The 18,074-nt window shown below is 33.0% G+C and overlaps 1 protein-coding gene and 1 long non-coding RNA gene across 4 annotated transcripts in view; both read left to right on the top strand.

Annotated features, from left to right (window-relative positions):
* The window catches only part of LOC144546342 (uncharacterized), a 57,101-nt gene that overhangs the window by 33,274 nt on the left and 5,753 nt on the right, over nt 1-18,074 (top strand). The gene's annotated exons all lie outside the window — the stretch shown is intronic.
* Nucleotides 8,716-18,074, top strand: part of LOC144546339 (uncharacterized) — a 43,229-nt gene continuing 33,870 nt past the window's right edge. Inside the window, exons 1-2 of one of the 3 annotated variants that reach the window (XM_078294886.1) lie at nt 8,716-11,453; nt 12,373-12,892. In XM_078294886.1, coding sequence (XP_078151012.1) covers nt 8,717-11,453; nt 12,373-12,725 — 3,090 coding nt within the window. In that variant the 5' untranslated portion in view covers nt 8,716 and the 3' untranslated portion in view covers nt 12,726-12,892. Of the gene's footprint in view, nt 11,510-12,372; nt 12,893-18,074 lie in introns of those variants that run through there. The other 2 variants (XM_078294888.1, XM_078294887.1) reach the window with 2 other exon arrangements.

Here is an 18,074-nt window from a genome sequence, read left to right as displayed (position 1 = left end):
CATAAAACAATACTCAAGCTAAATATCTACACAAAGTATATACATCTACGTACTCTAGTTATCAAAATACACATTCATACACAAAACTAATTAATTAAACATGAGTTTTATGCATGTTGTACTTACAACTTTCTTAGATGCCGTACCGAGTGAGATGAAGATCGCTGCACCAAATCTCTCGATAATAGCCAATCTACAAAATTAAACCGGAAAATCGGAACCTAATTAATAGATGTACATATAGCATATATCCTACAAGTTGAAATAAAAAAAAAATGCTCATATAGCATATATATAGCAAACTCAAAAGCATGTGCATGCAACTTTTGAAATAAGAAGATCGAGGTATTCAAACTTGTAAAGAAAATCTCAACATATAAATAATATATAGGTCATATATAGCTAATATATTTGCTCATAAATTACACATATAGCTTGTGCATCAAAATATCCCTATTTAAAAGAAACCTTGAAATGAGAAGAGGTATATTCAAACTTAAAAGCTTGTGGAACCAATAAAAAAGCCAAATGAAAACTTATAAGGTTTAGATTTTGAGCGGGGCCGGATCATAGCTAGTAACCCACTTGTATAGGCCGAATTTAGGGTTTAGGGTTTGAATCAAATCATAGCTAGCTAATAAATGGAGCATGCTTCATTAATATCAAATTTGAGAAAAGAGATGATCAAAAGTACCTGAGATAAGAGAGCTGAGATAGCTGAATTAATGGAGGGCGAAATAGTTATTGCGCTAATTAAGAGAGGCGAGACCTAGGAAGAGAGACGAGATTCTGACAAAAATCGGACTGATTTCAGCCTTATATGCACTATTAGGATCGGTTGTTAGAAACAAAACCGATCCTGATACTATCAGGATCAGTTCTTATAAACAACTGATCCTAATACTCAACTATTAAGATCAGTTTTTTCCAAGAACTGATCCTGATAGGCTCTGAATAATTTAAAAAATTTATAACATAAACATCTGGATCGGTTTTATACATTATAACCGATCCAGATACCTTCTGGATCGGTTTTGTTTATAATAACCTATCCAGATACTATCTGGATCGGTTATAAACAATAAAACCGATCCTAATAAAAATTCAGCAATTCAAAAATAATAAATATTTTCTGGATTGGTTATTATGTTCAGAACCGATCCAGATGCTTTTTTCTGATTTAAATTGATTTATTATATGTGGTTGAGATAAATCAAAGATACAAAAATAATTAAATAAATAACTTTACAAAAAAAATGTGGAATCTTAAGAAATATCTGTAGAAAAGTAATTTATTTTTAACATTTGGATCGGTTTAATGAATTCAGCTATTGTTCTTTATGAAAAAAAATAATAGATATTTTTTTAACAAACTAGAAAGATATAATTTTTTTTAATTCCATAGAATAAACATATGAACCAATGTGTACGGTCGTGATAATATAATCATGATATGTAAATGAATTCTCCAGTTATTTCCATTAAGGGCTGGAAGAGGGGACAAGTGGGTGGTTCTTCTCTTTTGGTGCCAGTAGGATTTACCGAGAGAAATATGAAGATACATACTTTAATAAAAAAAAGAGTTGAGTAAAAAGTTAGTTGAAGGATCATCAAAGAAAGGGGAAGAGATGGATGAAGGATCTTCGGAGTCAGATGAAGAACCAAATGAAGAGTCAGACTGAAAAAAATTGGTTCTTTGAATTTTAGATGACTGTAGCTCTGAAGATTTTTACTCTGTTTTGTAATTTAACACTGTTTCTTAATGAAACTGGACCTAGGCTTTTTACCAAAAAAAAGAAGTGTAATCTTATATGTTTTGGAATTCTAGATTTATGGTGGTCTTGGTGTGTGTTTTGTTTCTTTTGGAGGTTTGTCATCAGCAATGCACTTAATGAGGGGACAGGTGCTGTGATATGCTGCTTGCAATTTAGTTCTCTATTCTCTGGAAATAATGTATCTCTTTCTTGTTCCAATTTGCCAAATCTTACATCGAAATCATTTATAACTAATATGTATATTCATGGAATAAAAAAAAAAATTATCTTTCTAGTTTCTTAAAAAATATGTATTACTATCAGGATCAGTTTTATTTAAAACAGATCCTGATAGTATCAAGATCGGTTTTTGTTGGAAACTGATCCTGATACTATCAGGATCGGTTTTTAGTAAACCGATCCTGATAGTATCAGGATCAGTTTCCAACAAAAACCGATCCTAATAGTTTGAACTATTAGGATCAGTTATTGGTTAGAACCGATCTTGATACTATCAGGATCGGTTTTTAGTAAAAACCGATCCAAATGATTGAACTATTAGGATCGGTTCTAAAATAAAATCGATCCTGATAGTATCAGGATCCGTTTCCATAGAAAACCGATCTTAATAGTAATAAACTAGGATCAGTTGTTACTAAAAACCGATCTGAATATTTTTTAGGATCGGTTTTTTTAAATAAACCGATCCAGATACTTATTAGGATCGGGTGTCCATATAACCGATCCAGATAGGCCGATCCTGATTCCTGTTTTTCCACTAGTGTTATGGCCAGATTCTGGCCTGATATAGTGATGAGTGACAAGGTGATGTTTTTGTTTGATTAATTACTGATAATCACATCATAAACAGTTAATTGAGGGTGACTCTAGCTTGGACTGATTAATTTTTGTCTTGATAAAAGTATACGCCAATTTTTTACCTTTCTAAATAATTGCTCAATAAAAATTGAAAAAAATGTAGGTCCGATGGGCTTTGGACATATCTTTGATCCAATGGACACCTGAGCTGTCCGATGTACTTTAATATTCATGCGGCTCCACTCTCAGATTTGTGCGCACGAATTTTAAAGTGCATCTAACGGCTCTGGTGCCCATCGGGTCTAAGAGTAGGTCCAAAGCCCATATGATATTAAAGGAGCCATGCATTCCATCTTGAACTGGATTGGTACGGATTCTAATTGGACAGTCAGGATCTAAACTCAAATATTCAGTTACCTCATAGGATGCAGACTCAACTTCAAAGGAATACTCTTTTCAGATAAAATAGAAAATAATTTGAAAGGAATGGTTACTTGGATGCTGCTTGTACTCTCATATTGGTAAGCAAACACAATATAAATAAATACTAATGAATATCTCCAGTTCATTTTAAAATAGAAAAACAATAGACAAGATTCACTTATAACACAGGCGGTATTTCATCTGAGAACCGTCGGATCCAAATCGGATGGTTCACAAACAGCCAAATCTACATTCTCGTCATCACTTGCATGACAAAATGTCAAAATCCCTTTTTTATGGACGTAAATTAGCAAATTCACAACGTCACAGAAGAAAAGCTTCAGCTTTTATTGAGACTTTCCAAAGAACTTAGTATACGCCAAAGCCATCAAAGTCATCAAGCATTGCACTATTAGGCCACGGTGTACAACAAAATCAAACTCAAAAGATGAAGATTTCGCTTAAATTTTGGACCTTACGGCCTGTTTAAGCCCAACTGGTCACGGCCCATCAAATCAATTAGAAATGCAGCATTTCTTATTTATTTTATTTACCATGTTTAAATATTAAAATTACGTGTTAGGTCCGTCTTATGTTACAGTAACTTACCAATGAAAGGTTTTATATACCCACGTGCGTAAAAGTTCATATTGGTACCGTTTTGTTACCGGAACGGACTGGTGTAAGGATGTACCAGACTTTTGTGCTAGTCCCCAAATTTTCCCCATTTAATCTGCTAATAGATTAGAATCAATTTGAAACCAAAACAATCTTCAGCTGTGCAATTAAACCACCAACATCACGAATCTCACGTTCATACAACCAATTTTCTTTTCTTAACCTAACTTTAGAGTTTACCCCCACAATTATGCAACAAACCCCAAAGTAATTTATTTATTTTAAGTAAAGGTTAGAGGTAAAGTCACTCAACTAATTTAATATCCACAAAGAATTGTCTTTATCGGGTTTCGAACCTGTGACCTCTTAGCATTTCCTTTGTCACTAGATCAAAGACTGGTCTTCGAAAGTAAAAAAAGTTAACTGCAGTTGGCGCTCATTAGTTCAACCAACGTTTGTATTAAAATTCAACTGATCCTGAACTGAAATGATTAGTGTTTTTGTAGCTGCGAATAAGTCTCATTTAAAATGCAATTGCCAAGAAAATAACCCCTGTTTTGTATAACAAGAAATGACAAAAATTTCAATCCATTAGATAGATCCCTGAGAATAAATTACCTGATTCAATCCAATTAATAGATAGATCCCTGCAGTATTTTCAATCCATTAGATAGATCCTTGAGAATAAATTACCTGATTCAATCCAATTAATAGATAGATCCCTGCAGAATTTTCAACATGGTATATGGCCTGAATAAATAGAGAAACTAGTGACTTAATTTCTTTGATGGTTGACAGGCTGTGAATTCATGCTCACTTTCTCGAGTGTGTTCTAAATATTTGAAGAGCTAATTTATCATTGTTTCTTATGTCAGGAGACCCCATGCCAGTAAACCTACTGACTCCCCTACAGTATGATTGAAACGTACATACCAAATTTATAAAAAAAATCTCAAAATTTTAAATCGGATCAAAGGCCAATATCCAAATCCTAAGGCCCGGTGATTAAATCCAAAGGCCAGTGCACATCTCAAAGTCCAATATCCAAATCTTGAAGGCTTAGCACTAATCTCAAAGCCCAGAAATAATTATATGAAACCCTTTTATAATTTAAACCCTCTGACTGTAAGAAATCATAAGCTAAGTCCCTAGAACTTTACAAATAAGCCCCTGGTATCATAAAACATTTTCAAACAGGCCCTTGGAAGCCCAAATTGCACTCCAGACCCTGTTAAGAGCCCTAATTATATTCCCAGGCCCCTCCAAAATTAGAAATAGGCCCCTGGAAGTATAAAATTTTTACAGAAAAGGCCTTTCAAGTCCTTTTTAGTCATAATTTCTTCGTTTCAAGTCCAAATCGACTCAGACCAGTTTCAAATGAACCCAAATTAAATTATCTAGATTTCTAAACCAAAATCAAACATGTTCAAGCTTCAGTCAAACTATGAAATGGCTAAAATACCCCTCTCCTTCAATTATTTTTATAAATAAAATATAAAAATCATTTTAAAACATATTTCTTAAATATAAACCATATAATTGACATGTTTGATGTATATTTAAATGTTTAAAAAATATAAATATTTGTCATGACAAGCATACACACACACACACATGCCAATACAAATGTCCAAACAAACGAGAACCAACCAAATGACTAAAAGAACCTTACATGAATCCTCAGTTCACACCCAAAATAGGCATAAATCCTGTAATGAACGAGGTATTCAGTTTGACTCGAAAGGTCTACTGATGTAATTAACGGCGGGGGCTTGCGCCCGTCGAGAGTTAAACGTCCCCACAATCAAACAATAAAACCCCGATAGGCTGATCATGAACTGTAGGTCTATCAAAAGGGTGAACCCAAACGAATTTCGAGAGAAATTGCAAAACAAATGTTCCCTCGCACTAGGGATTAGAACAATGAACCTGATTCTCCCCTTTAGTGCAACTCTCAGCGCCCTACAACTATAAAGTCAAGCGGTCAAAATATAAAGGATTTTGTAAGCATTTTAATGCAATATTTTGTTCATTTTTTTGACCACTTGACTTGATAGTAAATAAATTCGAAACTTAAATTATTTTATGTGGAAACAAAGCTCTCGTTTAGGAGATTGGTTTGAACGGTTAGAATTTTTTATTTGAAACAAATTTGATAGATTTTAGAGACCAGAAGTATATTGTTGATATACTAGTGGAAGCGTGTTAGGCGTATTCTCTCTCTCTCACTCTCTCTCTCTCTATATATATATATAGAGAGATAGGCTACCATGCTTTGCAAATTAAAGTGGGTGTTTTAATTTGCGCTCAACATATTGTTCATTTTAAATGTCAGTACTCCTATTATGAATTTCTAGATCTGCACCTGATTATCGCAAAGTTATTTTATTCATAAAAAATTTCAATATAATAAAATTTTAATATGAATCGTCACAAGTTTGATAATTCATCTAAAAAAATTAAAGAATTTTTTTTGTACGTAGTTATTCCATAAATAAAATATATACTTCCCTTGGCTACTTGCTGCTAGCGTGTAAACCAAGTCATCCTTGTAATCCTTTTTATGTATAGAATGAAAATATTTTCGTACAAGGATATAAATGTAAAATGTATAATATTTAATGGTTAGAATTAATTTTAATCAAAATTTCAATAACTGAAAAATATAATGCTAACAACTAAGTTATCAAATTACAAGTACATATTAAATATTTTATGAGAAAAGACTCAACTATATAAAAACTTTTAAGATAATAAAATTTAATTAATTTTTTATCAAGAAGGACACAAATGCTTGATTATTTAATTTTATGTCTCAATTATATTCCGCATTTTTATTTTTGTTTTCAAAATCTAAATAGTCAATCCGAATTACTCAATATGATTGTCATGTTACTATTTTCTTAGATGGTTCGGAATGTATACATTGGCAAGTGAACAAGTGGACAAGTGGTTTAGAATGTATCCATGGCAAGTGGACAAGTGGACAATTTGATGGTTCAGAGTGTATATCGATCCATGGCAAGTGGACAAGTGAACAATAATTGGATGTATAGACAAGCAAGGAGAGGTACGTAGACTAGATACAAAATGTATATCCATGGCAAACCAATTTTGACTTGACAGATGGAGAGCAACTCTTCCAAGTGACATCCCAATATTCCACGTGTGAGGCCCCCACTCAATAATTTTTCCTCGAAATTATTAGTTATCAAATTTTCAAACATATTCCACTCAAATTTAGCCTTCTTGCATCTATTCCAATCAAAATTAGCTTTAGCTAGCTGGTTAGGCGTATTCTCTCTCTCTCACTCTCTCTCACACTCTCTCTCACTCTCTCTCTCTCTATATAGAGAGATAGGCTACGATGCTTTGCAAATTAAAGTGAGTGTTTTAATTTGCGCTCAACATATTGTTCATTTTAAATGTCAGTACTCCTATTATGAATTTCTAGTTCTGCACCTGATTATCGCAAAGTTATTTTATTCATAAAAAATTTCAATATAATAAAATTTTAATATGAATCGTCACAAGTTTGATAATTCATCTAAAAAAATTAAAGAATTTTTTTTGTACGTAGTTATTCCATAAATAAAATATATACTAATTCCCTTGGCTACTTGCTGCTAGCGTGTAAACCAAGTCATCCTTGTAATCCTTTTTATGTATAGAATGAAAATATTTTCGTACAAGGATATAAATGTAATTATATAACTACTATAATATTTGATGTAAATCAAGATTTACTAAACCTAATACGATCTTTCAGTCTATTAATAAGATTTATTATCTTAAAAGTTGAATTAATGTATTTAGTTCTCTTCAATATATTCTTGATTTATCACATGACTAAAATATATTTTAACATTTTTTGCGTATTTCAATCATGATAATTATTTCATGCAGAAACCCAGTATCATTTTTGTGTCTTCTAGCATAGACCAAATTATAAAATGTAGATTGAGAAGGCTAAAATGTAAAATGTATAATATTTAATGGTTAGAATTAATTTTAATCAAAATTTCAATAACTGAAAAATATAATGCTAACAACTAAGTTATCAAATTACAAGTACATATTTAATATTTTATGAGAAAAGACTCAACTATATAAAAACTTATAAGATAATAAAATTTAATGAATTTTTTATCAAGAAGGACACAAATGCTTGATTATTTAATTTTATGTCTGAATTATATTCCGCATTTTTATTTTTGTTTTCAAAATCTAAATAGTCAATCCGAATTACTCAATATGATTGTCATGTTACTATTTTCTTAGATGGTTCGGAATGTATACATTGGCAAGTGAACAAGTGGACAAGTGGTTTAGAATGGATGGTTCAGAATGTATCCATGGTAAGTGGACAAGTGGACAATTTGATGGTTCAGAGTGTATCGATCCATGGCGAGTGGACAAGTGAACAATAATTGGATGTATAGACAAGCAAGGAGAGGTACGTAGACTAGATACAAAATGTATATCCATGGCAAACCAATTTTGACTTGACAGATGGAGAGCAACTCTTCCAAGTGATATCCCAATATTCCACGTGTGAGGCCCCCACTCAATAATTTTTCCTCGAAATTATTAGTTATCAAATTTTCAAACATATTCCACTCAAATTTAGCCTTCTTGCATCTATTCCAATCAAAATTAGCTTTAGCTAGCTGGTTTTGAAGCTTGAGAATAATTTTTGATAAATCTGAAATGCTAGGTCTGAATTTAAATTATATGGAAACTCAGTACTATGCTTTAGGCTTCCATTCTAGGCTGTGCAAGTAGGTAAATATCCAATTCAATATCTGGGGGTTCCTTTTTAATAATGAACAGTGTTTTCAGTGCTACACATAATAATTATGGAAAACTATGGGCAATAGATTTTCTCTTCAAGTCTTGTTTCTACTTTTTAACTTTTATTTTTTAATTTGAGAATGATATAATGGAAAATTATGGGCAATAGGCTCGCATATCTTGACTTGTGGTCAAATCTGGTAGACTGGTAGTCTTCTTCCACCAACTTATTTGAATTATAAATAGGATTGTAGTCTTCTTCCACCAGATATATCCTCTTACAACACTTGATAACCCCCCCAAAAAAAATGAGAGGTTTACATCTCTTACTTTTCATATGCTTGTTCTTCTTCCATCTTCCATCCAACTGCTTTGCAACAAATGAAACTGATAAGTTTGCACTTCTCTCCTTGAAGTCTCTCATATCCAATAGCCCGTTCGGAGCATTATCATCATGGAATGATTCTCTCCACTATTGCCAATGGCAAGGCGTGAGGTGCGGCAACCGCCATCCTGACAGAGTAACTGTTCTCTCTCTGGGTTCATTAAGTTTGTCAGGCCGTATATCACCCTCTTTGGCAAATCTGACATTTCTCAAAAGTTTGAATCTTTCAAATAACCAGCTTACTGGTAACATCCCAATAGAACTTGGTCATTTGAGTAGATTGCAAGTTCTCAGTTTGAGTGTGAATAACCTTGCCGGAAACATTCCATCAACTCTTGGTAATTGTTCCAATTTAGAATTTCTTTCTCTGAGAACCAATAATCTCCAAGGAATCATCCCTTCCAATCTAATGCAATGTAAAAAATTGAGAGTTTTGAGTTTGGGAAATAACTTTCTTGTGGGAAGTATACCTCCACAATTTGGTTTCCTAGAGCTACTCAATGTATTGCATTTGAGTACAAATAATCTTACAAAATCTATCCCAAGCACCTTAGGCAATCTTACACATCTATCTGGTCTTTATCTTTATGAAAATAATTTAGATGGTTTCATCCCATCTTCACTTGGCCAACTAAAGGCTCTCGAGTACCTTTCCCTCGGTCAAAACAATTTGTCAGGCAAGATACCACATTCCATTTACAACCTCTCGAACATTGTTACCTTGGGTTTCGGTTTAAATCAGCTTGATGGAAATCTTCCTTCTAACTTGTGTGATGCATTACATAATCTACAATATATGTACACATACGCAAATCAATTTAGTGGGCAGATTCCAATATCCATATCCAATTGTTCAGCCATGATTATGATTGATTTAAGCTACAACAATTTCATAGGCACAATACCATATAGTATAGGAACTTTGCAAAAACTTTCTTGGTTTAGCATTGAAAACAATCAAATTAAGGCCACCGGTGATGATTGGAGATTCTTTGTTTCTTTAACCAACTGCACATTTCTACAAGTATTGGATCTTGGAAGCAACCAACTCCAAGGCATGCTACCTGGTTCTATAGGAAATCTCTCTACTAGTCTTAAAATTTTAGGGCTTGGCTTTAATCCAATTTCAGGAAATATTCCTGCAGAGATAGGAAAATTAACCAACCTTATTACCTTAGAACTAGGTCTAACATCTATTGAAGGCACTATCCCAAAAGAAATAGGTGATCTTTGGAAGTTGGGACGGTTAGGCCTAAACAGAAACATGTTATCTGGTGAAATCCCATCAACCTTAGGTAATCTAACCCTGATGAATGCGCTTCGTCTCCAGAATAATGCATTCACTGGGAGTATACCAGAGGAATTAAGCAATATGCAACTACTAAATACCTTGAATCTTTCAAATAATAAATTTATGGGCTCAATCCCAAAGAAACTCTTCAATCTTCATTCACTTTCTGTCAGCCTCGACTTGTCAAATAACTATTTGAATGGATCACTACCACCAGAAATTGGCCAATTAAACAATCTAGCAGAAGTTTACCTATCAAATAACAAATTATCTGGTCAAATTCCTAGCACAATCGATGGGTGCCAGCTACTTCAAATACTTCATCTTGATGGAAACCAATTGAATGGGTCTATTCCCCTCTCTTTGAGCAACATGGTAGGGTTGCAAGATCTTGATATCTCAAACAATGCTTTATCTGGTCCAGTACCCGATTTTAATGGTCAGATGAAACTCCAGTATTTGAATATTTCTTTCAATAATTTTGAGGGGGAATTGCCGAAAGATGGGGTTTTCAGGAACGCTAGTGCAGTAGACATAAGAGGAAATTCAGAACTTTGTGGTGGAGTACCTGAAATGCATCTACCCAAATGCGTTTTAGATAACCAAAAGAAGAAGCACTACTCCAAAAGTATCATTGTAATAATTTGTTGCATAGGTGGTATTATATGCCTTTGTATAACCTTGTTTTTGATAGCCCATTTTTGTTGGAAAAAAGGTTCTTATAATAACCCCCTACCATTTGTGGCCAAAAATTTTGAGTACCAAAAAGTGTCATACAATGACATTCTCAGGGATACGGATCATTTTTCGCCAGAGAATCTAATTGGAAAAGGTAGTTTCGGAGCTGTTTACAAAGCTCCTATGAAATTTGAGAATGTGACAACTGTTGCCGTGAAGGTACTAAATCTCAAGCAGCATGGTGCTTCTAAAAGTTTCTTCTCTGAATGTGAGGTACTAAGAAAAGTCAGACACAGAAACCTTATCAAAGTTTTAAGTTCATGCTCTAGCATAGACCACCAAGGTAATGATTTTAAAGCTTTGATTTTTGAGTTCATGCCTAATGGCAGTTTAGAAACATGGTTGCATCCCAACACGTGTACAAATAGGCCATTTAGGAGTCTCAGCCTTATCGAGAGGCTGAATATAGCAATCGATGTCGCCACAGCTTTGGATTATCTTCATAACCACGGTCCCGCTCCAATTGTGCATTGTGATCTTAAACCTAGCAATGTGCTTTTGAATGAAGACATGACTGCACATGTGGGTGATTTCGGGCTTGCCAGATTTCTGGTTCAACCTGATTCTATGTCTTCTCTGTTGACAGGAAGTACAACTGGACTTAGAGGTTCCATCGGTTACATTCCCCCAGGTACAAGCTTATATATTCTTATGAGAAATTAATTTTGTGTATTAGTGTGTGTGTCTGTGTGTGTGTCTATATATATATATATATATATATATATAGAGTAAGGCTTGGCTGCTATGGATAGCATAGAGGCCTACGGTGCTACGGCTCAATATTCAAGTTTTTAAAATCATAACAGTCAATCCGAACCGTTCATCATGTTCTCCATATTAATATGTGTTTGGAGACCAAATTTTACATTTTTTGAAAAATTTTTACTATTTTTTTAGCTAGGTAGAAAATCACTTGATCTAAAAAATTCTGCACCATTCAGATATTTGATTTTCTATCTATCTAAAAAAATAGTAAAAAATTTCCAAAAAATGTAAAATTTGGTCTCCAAACACTTATTAATATGGAGAACAAGATGAACGGTTCGGATCGACCGTTAGAATTTTAAAAAATCGAATATTAAGCCGTAGCACCGTAGGCCTCTATGCTATCCATAGCACCCAAGCCTTACTCTCTCTCTCTCTCTCTATATATATATATATATATATATATAATTAAGTAGTTACGTACCAACTTACATAAGTGTTTGTGTGTTTATTATTTATTTTTAACTTTTTTAATAGTTTCAACAAAGTTTGCTTTGTCTCATATGTTCTTTCTTTTAATTATCTTAATAGATGGTACCAAACCTATAGTTAGCTCCTACATGTTAAATTGATATGTGAATAGTAAGTGACCACAAGCTTTCAGAACGCCAAATTAAATTATACATAGTGTAAAAAAGGGAGGTCAATTCCTTTTCCCACAATATTTGGCATGGCTCGTATGCTTGAATTGAAAAGGAAAAACAACACTATATATGTTACTGATCTTGCTGCATAATTTGTAAAAGGGTATGATTGTAATTTGTCTTTTTTTTTTTTTTTTTTAGAATATGGCATGGGAGGTCAAGCATCGGTTGAAGGAGATGCATATAGCTATGGCATTCTTCTGCTTGAGATGTTTACTGGCGTAAGCCCCACCGACGAAAGATTCAGAGATGGATTGAACCTCCACATGCATGTTGAGATGGCTTTCTCAGATCATGTTACTGAGATTATCGATCACAAATTGTTCCCAATCAATGACGGAGAAGAGAATGAAAATGCAGATAATATTCACAATTGCTTGGTTTCGGTGATTCGATGTGGTCTCTTGTGCTCCAAGTTGTCTCCAAAAGAGCGCATTGGGATCAAAGAAGTAGTGGAGGAGTTGAATTCGGCTCGAATGAAGTTGCTGAGATGAGAGAGATAAAAAGTGACAGATTGAAAATCTGAAAAATATGAGGTCATGACTCACGAGCTATGGAATTTATCTTTAGTATTGTTATTAACATGAATTGGCTGTTAAGTACATATAATGTGTATATTTGTATTTGAAACCGTTGATGAAAACTATAGTAATTTGCATTTATAAATGAGCCTATGGTACTTTTTACGTGATACGAGAATATATTTTATTTCGAGTGACAGGTTTTGAATGAGTTCTTTATTTTTCATTTGTATTTAATCATGATTTTTGTAGCTATCAATTATTTTTTGGTTTCCTTCAAAATTTTATGTTAATTGTGAAAACTTTGATATTATAATAAAGATCTTGAGGAAAGTAGTATTTGCTCAAAAAATTAGATGGTATATATCATATATGAAAATCGCAAAATTTACAACTGATGTGATTCATTTATAATTTATTGTAATAAGCATTTCATACATCAACCTATATACTCTTTACGTGAATTCGGATTTAATTCGCGAATCTGGTGACTATGATCATAATTATGTGCAGAAAAAAATCACATATTAAGTTTATCTATATAAATGAATAAATTAGCATGAAATAAATTATTACTATATCCTTTCTATAATCGAGTATAGTTTTAAAATCACACTCCATGTTTTAATTGGATCTGGTCAGATCCGAATTGGAACTGAATAATCAGATAAAGATAACACCTCTAGCCATCACCAAATAATGCTATGATATAAAACTAAATTACGTATCTTGTTATAAGAACTATGGACTTGGCGTTTGCTGCGTAGTGACACAAGTTTCGTCCCTCTACACAGAGACGCATGTTCAATTCTCGCCAAAAACATCTAAAAATTATTCATAGTGTACATAATTCTTTTAGTATGAAAGAAAGATGAATGTCACACTTTTAAATTAATTTCATTGAACCACACATCAGAAGTATCAGTTTATCAAAAAAGAAAGAAAATTAAAACATGAAAAAAAAGAAAAAATAATTTAATATCTTGGTCTCTGGTTCCGTAAAGTAACTCAAATTTTGGGTTTGAATCCGGCTATTCAATTATAATTCAGACTAATATTCAGCTCGAGTTAAAATGCATGTAACCCCTTCAATATTTGTACCAGAGTAGATTGAACTCAAACTCAGAAATTGAGTTACTTTAGGGGATCCGAATTCAGGCAAGAGGAGCTGGCCTTGATGAGGGGCCGAATGCCTGACAAGAGGTCCCACCATGTAGTGAGATAATTAAGAAGGGCTGTTAAATAGGCTCTTCTTCTTTTCTTTGTTTAATTTGACTTTCTTCTCCATTGAGATGGGAAAAGAAAGTTAGAAAAAAGGCAGAAAAAAAAATAAAAATACAAATATCCAAAAAAAAGGCAGAAAGTTGCAATTTAATAGTCTGGTCTCCGGATTCCCTAAAGTAACTCAAATTTCGGGTTTGAATCCGGTTGTTCAATCAAAATTCAGACTAATTCAGTTCGAAGTGCAATGTACATAACTACTCTAATATTTGTAATAGTGTAGATCGAAACAGTCCAAATCCAAACTCAGAAATTGAGTTACTTTACGGGATCTAATTCAGGCAGAGGAGCTGATCCTCGATGCACAGGAAACCAAGGATGAGGGGCAGAATGTCTGACAAGAGGTCCTACCAAGCAGTGAGATAATTAAGAAGGGCTGCTAAATATGCTGTTCTTCTTTTCTTTGTCTTTCTTCTCCATTGAGATGGGAAAAGGAAGTTAGAAAAGAGAAATAATAGAAAAAAGACAGAAAAAAATAAACATACAAATATCCAAAAAATATATATATTTAGTGAATTTGACCCTTTTTTATTCTTGAAATGCCATTTAGAAATTGAAAAGAAATTAAAAATAATTTGTTACTGTGGCCATGCCATTTAGCTCAATGGAATATTGATATGCTTAATTTGTCAAATCTGTTGCCAGAGCATTTGTTGGAACAGTCTGGATAGAATTTGAGTTCGATCGGTTCAGATCAAATTAATCTCAAATTAGTACAAAACCAAAAAATCTTCTTTCAGTTTGCATAATATAAACCACATCTGGCGAATAAATCAATCAACTAAATTACTAATCAAAATAAAATTTTAGCTGCTACAAGCATACATTTAATATTTTACAAAAACTGAACAAATTTTTTTAAGATAATAAAGTCAACTAAATTTTTATTGAGGACTAAAATGCATTATTATTTTCATGTCCTAATCATATTCTACAATCTTATTTCTGTTTTCAAAATTTAAATAGTAAATTCAAATTATTCAATATGATATTCATATTAAAATGTGCTTGGAAAACAAATTTTGATATATTTTTTTAATTTTTTTTACTATAATTTTAAATAGATATAATTTTTATTTATTTTTGGATGGTTTGCAAATAAGTGACAATTGGATGTATGAACATGTAAGTAGGTAGCTAGAGTACAAAATGTTTCTAATAATAAAATGTATCCATAGTAAACCAATTTGGAATTGACTGTCATGGAGAGCAAGTAGATCTTCAACTCATATTCCAATAATTTTCCACCTGTGGGGCCCGCCACTCAATATTTTTTCCATGTTGGGGTTCTTTTTTTGCCAAAAAAGTGATTTATAAGATGGGAAAGATAAAAGTGAAGAATAGAATAAAGGGATGGAAATGCCTGAATTTGTCTCATGCATGAACAGTGTTCTCAGTGCTATACATATGTACAAATTAGCGACTGCCATATATGTGTCCCTATTCTGAGTCAAGAACGACTTATTATCACTTTCATCCATATAAATATTGATCTTATCAGTATGCATAATAGACCAACAATACAACTGGTTTTCTCTTGCTGCCCTCACAGCACCCAGTAAAGGAAAACCAAAAACCATAAAATGAGGATCACCTTCGTCAAGATTATTTTCCTTTCTGTTCTCATTCTTATGGCCTCTCTGCCAGCAGTAGCGCCTAAAGGTAATGTTCCTTCCAGTGGTCCCAATGGATGTAGTGTAGGCCCGGGCAATGGTGCTCATAATTGTCCACCTACTCTTCCAGGAGGAAAACTTGTCAGCACAGATGGCGATCACGCCACACGTCAAGATAAAGATCATCCATAGTAAACATATATTTCTCCTTGTATACGTATGTATTAGGTGAATGTGTGCCTCTATATGTTATACTGAAGTACGTAGTCATACTCTGTTTTTTTCTTTTTCTTTTTCTTTTTCTTTTTTGTAATTCAAAGTAGGCATGCCTTATGCATAAGGTGGTGCCGAATTATCTTTTGTGAAGATGTCAATGTTCTTAATAGTTGACTATAGCGATGCAGCGTCAGTATAATATTTTCTTAATTTTCTTGATCATTTAAAAAGTTCTTCAGATGAGCTTGTTTGTTTTCATTAAATAGTGAAATAATTTGAAGTGCTAATAATGTTGCTAGCTCAAATTGTTTACATAACCTAAGTCCAAACAAAAGTAATTAAGATTAGTTTTTAATAAAATTCTACCTTTAAAAGTCAAAAATACTATTCTCAGTCAAATAAACCCTACTTCTTATGGCCATATTCTGGACTGATATAGTGATGACAAGGTGATGTTTTTGTTTGATTAATTACTGATAATCACATCATAAACAGTTAATTGAGGGTAACTCTAGCTTGGACTGATTAATTTTGGTCTTAATAAAAGTATACGCCAAATTTTTACCTTTCTAAATTGCTCAATAAAAATTGAGGAAAATGTAGGTCCGATGGGCTTTGGACATATCTTTGGTCCAATGGGCACTGAGTCGTCCGATGTATTTTGTGCGCATAGATTTTAAAGTGCATCTAACGGCTCTGGTGCCCATCAGATCTAAGAGTAGGTCCAAAGCCCATCGGATATTAAAGGGGGTCATCATATATTCCATCTTGAGCCGGATTGGTACATATTCTAATTGAACGGTCCGGATCTAAATTCAAATATTATGTTACCTCATAGGATGCAGACTCAACTCATCCGGCCTTTAGACGGTAAACTTGATTTTAAAAAAATACTCTTTTAAGAAAAAATAGAAAATAATTTCAAAGGGATGGTTACTTGGATGCTGCTTGTACTCTCATATTGGTAAGCAAACACAATATAAATAAATACTAATGAATATCCCCAGTTCATTTTAAAATAGAAAAACAATAGACAAGATTCACTTATAACACAAGCGGTATTTCATTTGAGAACCGTCGGAGATCCAAATCGGATGGTTCAGAAATAACCAGCACTGCAATGAACAGTGCAAAACCCATCCCAAATTATATATATATATATATATATATATATAAATAGATGTCGGCAGAATCCCTGTCTACATTATCGTTATCAATTTTGGACCTTACGGCCTGTTTAAGCCCAACTGGTCACGGCCCATCAAATCAATAAGAAATGCACCATTTCTTATTTATTTTATTTACCATGTATACCATGTTTTTTATACCCACGTGCCTAAAAGTTCATATTGGTACCGTTTTGTTACTGGAACGGACTGGTGTAAGGATGTACCAAGATTTTTGTGCTAGTCCACAATTTTCCCCATTTAATTTGCTAATAGATTAGAATCAATTCGAAACCAAAACAATCTTCAGCTGTGCAATTAAACCACCCACATAACGAATCTCTCGTTCATACAACCAATTTTCTTTTCTTAACCTAACTTTAGATTTTACCTCCACAATTATGCAACAAACCCCAAAGTAATTTTTTTTTTCTCTCTGAATAAAAGTTGGAGGTCAAGTCACTCAATTTTAAACCTGCAACCTCCCACAAGGAGAGCATTGTCTTTGTTATTAGACTAAAAGCTGGTTCTCCAAAGTAAAAAAAGTTAACTGCATTTGACGCTCAATTGTGTAACTAACCTTGGTATTAAAATTCAACTGATCCTGAACTTAAATCACACCCAATCACTTGAATTTACATTAAATATGCATTTATGAAAATGAATAATATCTCAATCCTGTCCAAAATTTTATCTAAAAAATGAACTTTAACAGCAACCGGCTGGCTATTTTTAATATAAAAAATAAACAGTCTAATGACTTCAACATTTAAAGTAAAACAAAGGAAAATGATTATAAATGAAATCAATCGAAATTGACAATTAGGAAACCAATTGTGAGTTCATAATGAATCTGAAATCAATTGTGAGTTTATTCTTTCTAATAAAATTAAGGATTACTCAATTCAGCTTTTATTTCTCACTGACATATATATTGAATGAAACCGTTAATAAATGAAAAGCTTGACCTTGATTTATTTTTTAGGCAAGTCAATCTCTTATATAAACAAGTTAAGAAATTTAAAATATTTAATGAAAGGATGTAT

This window comes from Carex rostrata, chromosome 29, assembly GCF_964058835.1.
Source record: "Carex rostrata chromosome 29, lpCarRost1.2, whole genome shotgun sequence".
NCBI lineage: Eukaryota > Viridiplantae > Streptophyta > Magnoliopsida > Poales > Cyperaceae > Carex > Carex rostrata.
This window is presented reverse-complemented; position numbering and strand designations above follow the sequence as displayed.